Source organism: Moschus berezovskii, chromosome 8, assembly GCF_049115385.1.
Source record: "Moschus berezovskii isolate FMDL1 chromosome 8, NW_MosBer_1.0, whole genome shotgun sequence".
Lineage (NCBI taxonomy): Eukaryota > Metazoa > Chordata > Mammalia > Artiodactyla > Moschidae > Moschus > Moschus berezovskii.
In genome coordinates this window covers 51927409-51937661 of record NC_142467.1, presented here as the reverse complement: position 1 = coordinate 51937661, position 10253 = coordinate 51927409, and the positions used below count along the sequence as shown (strand labels likewise).

General features: G+C 37.4%; 1 protein-coding gene across 1 annotated transcript; it reads right to left on the bottom strand.

Moving 5' to 3' along the window:
• Positions 1 to 215: 215 nt before the first annotated feature.
• On the bottom strand, positions 216 to 5342 carry LOC129558621 (sperm-associated acrosin inhibitor-like). The gene is made up of 6 exons (XM_055429931.2): positions 5337 to 5342; positions 4244 to 4323; positions 3210 to 3286; positions 2244 to 2290; positions 1165 to 1280; positions 216 to 258 (listed from the first exon to the last, which is right to left on the bottom strand). Exons 1-6 carry the CDS (start codon positions 5340 to 5342, stop codon positions 216 to 218), a joined length of 369 nt encoding a protein of 122 aa, XP_055285906.2.
• Positions 5343 to 10253: the final 4911 nt, after the last annotated feature.

Genomic DNA, 10253 nt, shown 5'->3' with positions numbered 1-10253 from the left:
TTAACTAAAGAAATAAAAAAGGAATCTTTTTCATTGGCGGGTTCTTAGAGTTGGAAAAATTCTCCAACAATCTACATTCTGTCTTGTGTACTACTGAAGGCTTAGTCTGGTCATCTAGGAATTTAAAGCCCTATTTTAGAAGACTAATTGGTTGTAGAATCCATACCAAAATAGGATTGCAATAAAAGCCATAGGAATGTGTGGCTGAGGAAGAGTCAGCAAACACCCCAATGACTAAAATTAAAGCTTCCATCTTCTCTGTAAAGAAAGAAAAAGAAAAATTATTTTTAAAAAGTATTTAAAATTGCCTGACTATTGCGCTAAGTGCTTCTCCATGAGGAGACTCTGACTGTGAAAGAGCTAGGAGGGCTGTGCTCCATAAGCAGCAGGGCCCCTTTCACCCCCCAACTCTGCACAGGTCCTCCTGACTGCCTGGGGCTACTTGACTCTTCCTACACGTTCCCTCCCGATTCAGCCCTGGAGCCCACCCAGACCTCAGGAAGAGGATTAGAGATTGTATTCCTGATTCTCTAAAAGTAGAAGCCCATCTGGGGATTCAGTGCGATAAACTGAGGCAGGAAGTAGGATGGCTGGCTGAACTTTTAGACTGGGAACACCTGCAGAGGGAAGGAGGCAGGAAGGGAGGTTAGGCAGAAGTGTCCTAGACTGCCCTGCTCTCAGGAAAGTTTGGAGTCTTGTCATGGAGTTCAGGGGACAAAGTGAACCATCAGAGAAGTTCCTTTCTGACATAAATTGTAATGGATTTAAATTTCTAAAGGCAGTAGAGTTTCTTGCTCAGTTATGCTCCCTGTAGCTTGGAGCTACATCATAGAGGTTATTATTCAACCTCTGGGGTTAAGAATTACATTATACTGACCACCAGACTGCCAGTATTAAGTCAAGCAATTAAATCAAGTAAATGTAATTGGTTTACATATGTAGGAAACATCCAGCAGGAATATACTTCAAGGTCAAATAAAAACTATTTTTATGAATGAGACTTCAGGCAAAGATACCAGTGTGTTTCTGTGGTTTTTACAGGAAAGAACAGTTATTTTCCATGTTTTGCCGTGCCTTGGCTATCAGAAACATGGATGTTCCTATTATTTTCTGATTTTGTCTTCATTATTTTTGAAGAGGCAATATTGAGTTTTTTGTTCTTACATTTTTTCACTGCAGAAAACGCATTTATTGGAGTACGTTTTGCCATTTGTTGCACAGACTGGATCCATTTCTCTGCTACAAAAATGTAATTGACGAATATATATGTGACACTCTGGCTGTTAAACATAAACAGGCAACATAATATTTTTCAGATAATGAATTTCTTGAATAAAATGTTCTTTGTTCTAATACATCATGGTATGTATCAAAATGAAATATATTCTATATTGAAGTTTAAAAATAGACACAAGTTACTCACATATAAAAAATGCTGTACAGTAGAAACCAACAAAACACTGGAATGCAACTATCCCAACTATTAAAAAATGAATTTGTTATAATTCTCCTGTTTTTCTCAATAGTTCCACTATTAGATAATCTGATACTCTCAGATTACTACCATATATGTATTTTTTCATATACATGAGTGTTTATAAATGTGTATTTAACCATATACATATATGTATAATTTGGTTAGTAATGGCAGTGTTAGTAATTTACATAAATAAATAGAAGTGTGTGTATACTGACATAACCTGCTTTTTTTTAAAATATATAATACCTATATTCTTATTGGAACATAGGAATGCTCATTCACTTACTTACTGCTATATGAGCTGAGTTTTAGGCATGTTTAAATATATTCATCTGTTTAGTTGTTCAGAAATATAGTTGATTTTCTTCACTTCTGTATAATTTTTCACTCTGAGGTTTTATGAAAATTATTATTTTATATTCCTCCTATAAGTGGAAAAAGTTTTTTAGCTACTTTAATTTTAGCTTTTCTCTTTTCTAGAGTAAACAATTCTACTTAAATACCACTTAACTGCTTTCAGATGATGGTATATAACAAAGTTTATGCCCAATAATAAAATTATGAGTAAGGGATATTTTTACCTTGTCTGAAATGACAGATGGTTTGAATGGCTGGCAAGATTCTATTTCTTGAACTTAGCATAATAAGGACACTTTATCTTACTTTCTGAAGAATTGTTATTATTTTTTGTAAAATTAGCTTTTAAACTAAATAATGAAAAGTTTACCTTTTTCAATTCCCACATTAATCAATATAAACTTACAGCTTCACGCATTTCACTCATTTTTCTTGAAGATGCAAAAGAAGTTTCTGCAATCAACATACAAAAGGAAGATAAAAAGTAAGATAATGGAGAGGGAAAAACTGTCTTTGATAGAATATACCCACATCTATACAAATCACCTACACAAACACATCAAGTAACGAGGTGAGGCTACTGTGGCAGTAACAAAATAATAATTTCACAAAATAACTCCGAATCTGGAAACAGAATTCTAAATTCACCTCACTCTGTGAAAAAAATAACTTTAAGTATGGTTTAATAATTACCAAAACTTCCTGTGGAGATACCTTTTTTCCTCATTTTTATAAATATGATATTCTAGTCAGAGAAAAAACACCTTGCTTAGTGCAACTTAATATGCTTGTATGAAGTCACAATATGAATAAGTTACTTACTACTTAATTTCTTCAAACTCAGCTCGAGTATCATGAATCACTTTAATACCTCACAGCTACTCTACTGAAATTCATGGGCCACCTTGTGCTTTAAGAAAGATAAATGGTCAGCAGAGGGATCAATTAGTTCTCTCCTAACACAAATTTTGACTTTAGTGCACTCAGAGCTGGCAAGCAATGAGTAGGATTGTTGAGGAATACCTGATCTAGAGGACAGTATTACTCCCCACACTCTGCATTTAGCAACCATGAAATCCGACCTCCAAAAATGGGGGAAATTAGATAAATATCTTTAATCCTAAACGAACAAACATCTAAATTCTACTGTTCATTCTAACCACCCTTTCTATCTCTACCTTTCTAAGGAGGGAAATGAGAAACCAATCTACTGATGCAATTTGTGAAAAGATATTTGCGACACGTTATTTCGTTGTGCCAGTTATTATACACCCAGCACAGCAAGTTCCTCCACTCCCTGATAATAGTAGTTGTCGCCTGCATTTTCTATGATGTGTGAACTGCTTCATCCAGGATTGAAAAATTTACTCACCACAATAAAGAGGAAATGCCAAGCCAATGATTAAAATAGCTTTGATCCATGACGAGAAGAAAGACATTTTATCGAGTCTGTAGAAGAAACGCATAGGAATGCTCCTAACACACCGGCGCAGGAACAAATTGCCCATTTCCAAATGAAACTTTCTTACTTCTAAAGGAACTGACCCACTCTCCTAGATTTGTAATTATGGTAGGAATCTTGCCCTAATCCACAGGACATACAGGTGAACAGAAGGCCTCACAAAAGCTTGAGAGAAACACTAGGACACGTCCAATTTGCCCACTTTAAGAAGGAGAAGTTCACTCTCCCAGCCCTTGGCTCAGCCCACAAAGAGCCTGGCTGCATTTAAAGAAATATGCACTTTGGAAGTTTAGTTTTTCCTCAGAAAATAAATAGTTGTTTCTGAAAGGACTGACTGGAGCAGTCTTCATTCCAGTGTTGAAGAAGGAATTCATAGGGCCTGGACTCCATCTTAGGCCTGTTCATGCTGATCATGCTTAGCCACCTTTCCAATGGACTCTGAACTCTGTGTTTAGTGCCTATGAAAACGACAACAGAAGGATAAGACCCCCTCCAGACAGGGGAACCTTAAAGATCATATCTAGGTTACTCATCGCCTAAAAGAAAACATACATTAATCACCCCTTCCTCCAGACAGGTCATAAATTTTTCTGTATGTATTAGAGTGTAACCTTGGGTTTATTGATTATTGGCTAATTGTTTGACTGTTTGAGCACATGAGCACATAGCACGTGAATGATGGGGTTATTGGGATCGTATTTTCCTTGGTTTATGTAAGTCTCAAGGAATTTGGAGTGGTGGGTTCAGACATGTGGTATAAAAGATTTTCACAAATGCTGGTCGGGGTCCTTGGCTAAGAGGAGACTCTGCCTTGGGCCCGCCGGTGTAATAAACTGCACTCTACTATCTGCATTGTCCTTCTGAATGAGTTTGTTTCCCGGAACGTGTGGCTACAACAGTGTGACACACCAGGGCTACCTCCATAGCATCCCCACCTGACCTACCTGACACAGAGAGGCTGGCAGAGAGTGAGGGCTGCAGCTCCAGGGACTTCACCTGTAGGATCTCCTCTCCTCAACTTCCCCTAGCTGAGGATTCTCCTTTAAAGGACTGTAGGTGAGGAGCCTGGTACAGGGACACAGATGACCCCTAGCAGATAAGACCCTGAGGTTTTTTGTGTTCTTCCTCGTAAAGATCTCACACAGATCATCTCTCAGCAAGGGTTTGGGGCAATTTTAATCTGATGAACATGTATGAGGAAGGGAGAAGGTGACAACAATGCTTTGAAACCATAAGGTATAGAAGAGATGGGAGAGCTTTCCAAGCTCCTGAGTTGAAAACAAAGGCTCATCAAACCACCAAGAGAAGAATCAGTTTCGGGAGCTATAATTAGATACATACCTACACCTTCAGTATTTTGAAGGACACTGGGAGCCCATTAGACTCAACTGGAGATTTGATTTTCATTATATATATATTTTTTTTAGTTAAATGGAAATTTTCATAAAGCCGTAAGCACTAACAGAGAGAGTTACTGTGTTCCTTTACAATTTAACCCATTGAGAACATCTTGTAGGATTATAGTACAAATTCACGACCAGGAATGTTCAAAAAGCTCCCAGGTGACAGCCAGAGTAGCCAGCTTTGGGAAACTGAGCTGGAGGACAGCATGTGAATATCAAGGAGAGCAAGAAGCCCTGGGAATACAATTGAGATCACAAGGGACAACACCCTAAACTATATGATGGATATAGTTTACGATCTTTAGTCAAGTAGGAAACCACACAGAGTTTGAAGCAGTAGGAAGAGATGTAATATAAACTATTTAATCTGCTTCACAGACTGAAAGTCCAGAGTTCAAATGCCATCTACCACTCAGCAACCTTGAGATAATATTCAGACTTTCAAATTTGCTATTTCCTAATTTTAAATGTGAGAAGAATTATTTCTGTCTCAAAGATTTGTCATAAATATTAGTGATAAAATATTAAAACAGGATGCACTTAAAGTTGTGTTAGGCTTACATTTGTCACCCTAATCTAACCTGATTTTTTTTCAGTGAAAAAAGCTAAGATTTAGAAAAGAACCTTTGAATACCGCCATTCAAAACCCACTTAAGGGGTTTTGAACAAAATCTGCTAAGTACAAAAATCTTCTAAATACAAAAATTTTTCCTTTATTATAGTGAAGTTATGACAATGCTTCCACTAGATTTTTTAAATATTACAGAGATACCATCAGAGATGTCTATGCAGATAATCCTGGCACATGACATTACAGGAGAAATTAAACTGAAGTTTAGAGTTGAAGTGAATGTAAAGTCCTTGTACTGGCTTTTTTTCTCTATGTTCATTTGTTAGTGGAGATTAAGAGCTGGAGACACTACCTATGAAACAGAACAGGTCACAAGTTTTCTAAATTATCCACTAAAGGAGTGTTAGATATGTGGATTATTTGATGCATATCGTTTCTGAAAATGCTTACATACATAAATATATTTATATACATAAAGGTACAGGTATTATTACATAACTATACTAAAATCACACATAAATATATGCATATGTGTATATAACCATATATTCATAAATGTATATATTGTTCTATAGCTATATATTTACAAATATACTAACATATACATATATAAAACATATATGTAATAACATTATCATTAGAGATACACAGAGACATCTATATACACATAGTATATAAATATATACACACATATATATAAACATAAGTTATCTAAGTGAGCCCTAAATGTCATCACAAGTATCCTTAAAAAAGGGAGACTGAAGGAAATTTGATGCAGACTCACTAAAAAGGTCAAAATGAAGATGGAACTAACAGAAATTTGAAGATGCTGGCGTTAAATATGACTGATGATAGATAAGAATAGACAGAAAATAAAATCAAGATACTTCCTTGTGACTAGTTTTTTTTTTTTAATTTGAAAATCAATAGTATATCTTCATATGCTGCTGCTGCTGCTAAGTCGCTTCAGTCGTGTCTGACGCTGTGGGACCCCACAGACGGCAGCCCACCAGGCTCCGCCGTCCCTGGGATTCTCCTGGCAAGAACATTGGAGTGGGTTGCCATTTCCTTCTCCAAGGCATGAAAGTGAAAAGTAAAAGTGAAGTCTCTCAGTCGGGTCCGACCCTTAGTGACCCCCATGGACTGCAGCCTACCAGGATCCTCCATCCACGGGATATCTTCATATAACCATATACAAATACAAATTCCTTTTAAGTTATCTTTGTTAAATACTTTTGCCAGCAATCTTGTAAGTTGTGCAGGTCACCACATGTTCAGTCCCCTAATTCAATAGTTAGTAGTTGCATTGTTGAGTCAAATAATCTGTGAAATTTAAATTTTAAAGATAAGACCAATTTACTCTTCAAAACTCTTATTCCATCTTCCTATGGAAAAGACAGACAACAAGCATGTCTGTTTCTCTGTACCTCATTAAATGAGTGCCATCTGAAGTATTTATGTTTTTACATACACATTTAAACATATATACAAGTATAAAATGTTCATATCTGGAATATTTTGTTCAGGGACAAAATTTCTCCATTTGGGAATAAATTAAATTTGTTTACTAATTAAGTTAATGAAGTAATAATTTCCATTTTTTTACTTTTAAGAATTTTCATCTACAAACATGGTTTAACTTCCTATTTATTTAAGTCCAGGGTATGTGAAGAAATTAATTATTCCTCTCTAATTAACACAATTCACATCTATGATCTGCACAATGATAAATTTGGAGATCTTTGGTGAAATCATGTTATATATAACACACAGAAATGTATCAGCTTATGTGAAATGGTGATGGGTCAACTTTGGATACCTGCCTGTTTTGTATATTTAGAATTAACTCTAGCTGGAGAATGCTGAAATATATGCTGCTTCTCTAATATACCAAAGTTTATGGTGCTTAGGAGATCCTGTTAGATGTTCACTCAATACAAGATAGTTCAGTCTGCCTACATGGTCATAAGATTCCCCCATCCCCACTGGCAGAAATATATATATGCATATATTCCAGGTTTATTGACTATGACAAAACAGACTACATTGGAGATATGGAAGAATTTGGTTCTGGACTATTGCATGAAGTAAATATTGCAATGAAGTAAGTAACACAAATTTACTGGCTTCCCAATGCATGTAAAAGTTATGTTTACAGAGCCTGGCGGGCAACAGTTAAACAGTTGGACACAACTGAAGGGACTAAGCACACACATATATATGTAACCTATAAAGTGTGCAGTAGTATTATGTCTTAGAAACAATGTACATACCTTAATTTAAAAATACTTTATTGCTAAAAAATGCTAACCATCAACTGACAACACAGGGTTGCCACAAACCTTCAATTATCAAAAAAACACAGTATCTGCAAAGCACAATAAAGCTTGGCAAAGCACTAATGAACATAGATGAAACAATCCCCAGCAAAATATTAGTGTACATAATTCAGCAGTATGTTAAAAGGATCATACAACAAGATCCAGTGAGATTGATCCCAGGGATACAAGAATGATTTAATTTCTATAAATCAATCAATGTGATACACTAGGGCTTCCCTTGTAGCTTAGTTGGTAAAGAATCCGCCTGCAATGCAGGAGACCCCAGTTTGATTCGTGGGTCGGGAAGATCCACTGGAGAAGGGATAGGCTACCTGCTCCAGTATTCTTGGACTTCACTGATGGCTCAGCTGGTAAAGAATCTGTCCACAATGCGGGAGACCTGGGTTTGATCCCTGGGTTGGGAAGATCCCCTAGAGAAGGGAAAGTATTCTGGCCTGAGAATTCATGAAATATATATTTAATTTCCACAAATCAGTCAATATTATATACTACAGTAAGAATTCAAAGAACAAAAGTGATAAATTATTTTCTCAATAGATGAAGAAAAAGGTTGTGACAACATTCAACATTCATTTATGATTAAAAAAAAGAAACTCTCAAAAGTGACTATACAGGGAACACAACATAATAAAATCAGTCTATGACCAGTTCAGTTCAGTTCAGTCACTCAGTCGTGTCTGACTCTTTGCAACCCCACGAACCACAGCATGCCAGGCCTCCCTATCCATCACCAACTCCTAGAGTCCACCCAAACCCATGTCCATCGAGTCGGTGATGCCATCCAGCCATCTCATCCTCTGTCATCCCCTTCTCCTCTTGCCCTCAATCTTTCTCAGCATCAGGGTCTTTTCAAATGAGTCAGATCTTCGCATCAGGTGCCCAAAGTACTGGAGTTTCAGCTTCACCATCAGTCCATCCAATGAACACCCAGGACTGATTTCCTTTAGAATGGACTGGTTGGATCTCCTTGCAGTCCAAGGGACTCTCAAGAGTCTTCTCCAACACCACAGTTCAAAAGCATCAATTCTTTGGCACTCAGCTTTCTTTATAGTCTAACTCTTACATCCATACAAGACCACTGGAAAAACCATAGCCTTGACTAGACGGACCTTGGTTGGCAAAGTAATGCCTCTGCTTTCTAATTTTACTGTCTAGGTTGGTCATAACTATCCTTCCAAGGAGTAAGCGTCTTTTAATTTCATGGCTACAGCCACCACCTGCAGTGATTTTGAAGCCCAGAAAAATAAAGTCTGACATTGTTTCCACTGTTTCCCCATCTATTTGCCATGAAGTGATGGGACCAGATGCCATGATCTTCGTTTTCTGAATGTTGAGCTTTAAGCCAACTTTTTCACTCTCCTCTTTCACCTTCATCAAGAGGCTCTTTAGTTCTTCTTCACTTTCTGCCATAAGGGTGCTGTCATCTGCGCATCTGAGGTTACTGATATTTCTCCCAGCAATCTTGATTTCAGCTTGTGCGTCTTCCAGCCCAGTGTTCCTCATGATGTACTCTGCATAGAAGTTAAATAAGCAAGGTGACAATATACAGCCATGACGTACTCCTTTTCCTATCTGGAACCAGTCTGTTGTTCCATGCCCAGTTCTAACTGTTGCTTCCTGACCTGCATACAGGTTTCTCAAGAGGCAGGTCAGGTGGTCTGGTATTCCCATCTTTTTCAGAATTTCCACAGTTATTGTGATCCACACAGTCAAAGGCTTTGGCACAGTCAATAAAGCAGAAATAGATGTTTATATGGAACTCTCTTGCTTTTTCGATGATCCATTGGATGTTGGCAATTTGATCTCTGGTTCCTCTGCCTTTTCTAAAACCAGCTTGAACATCTGGAAGTTCATGGTTCATGTATTGCTGAAGCCTGGCTTGGAGAATTTTAAGCATTACTTTGCTAGCATGTGAGATGAGTGCAATTGTGCGGCAGTTTTAGCATCTTTGGCATTGCCTTTCTTTGGGATTGGAATGAAAACTGACCTTTTCCAGTCCTGTGGCCACTGCTGAGTTTTCCAAATTTTCTGGCATATTGAGTGAAGCACTTTCACAGCATCATCTTTCAGGACTGGAAAAAGCTCAACTGGAATTCTATCACCTCCACTTGCTTTGTTTGATCTGACCAGATGCCATGATCTCAGTTTTCTGAATGCTGAGTTTTAAGCCAACATTTTCACTCTTCTCTTTCACTTTCATGAGGAGGCTCTTTAGTTCTTCTTCACTCTCTGCCTTATGGGTGGTGTCATCTGCATATCTGAGGTTATTGATATTTCTCCCGGCAATCTTGATTCCAGCTTGTGCTTCTTCCAGCCCAGCATTCCTCATGATGTACTCTGCATAGAAGTTAAATAAACAGGGTGACAATATACAGCCTTGACATACTCCTTTTCCTATTTGGAACCAGTCTGTTGTTCCATGTCCAGTTCTAACTGTTGCTTCCTGACCTGCACATAGGTTTCTGAAGAAGCAGGTCAGGTGGTCTGGTATTCCCATCTCTTTCAGAATTTTCCACAGTTTGTTGTAATCCACACAGTCAAAGGCTTTGGCATAATCAATAAAGCAGAAATAGACGTTTTTCTGGAACTCTCTTGCTCAAAGACATGCTTATTTAAAAGAAAAATTTTTTAAAAAGCT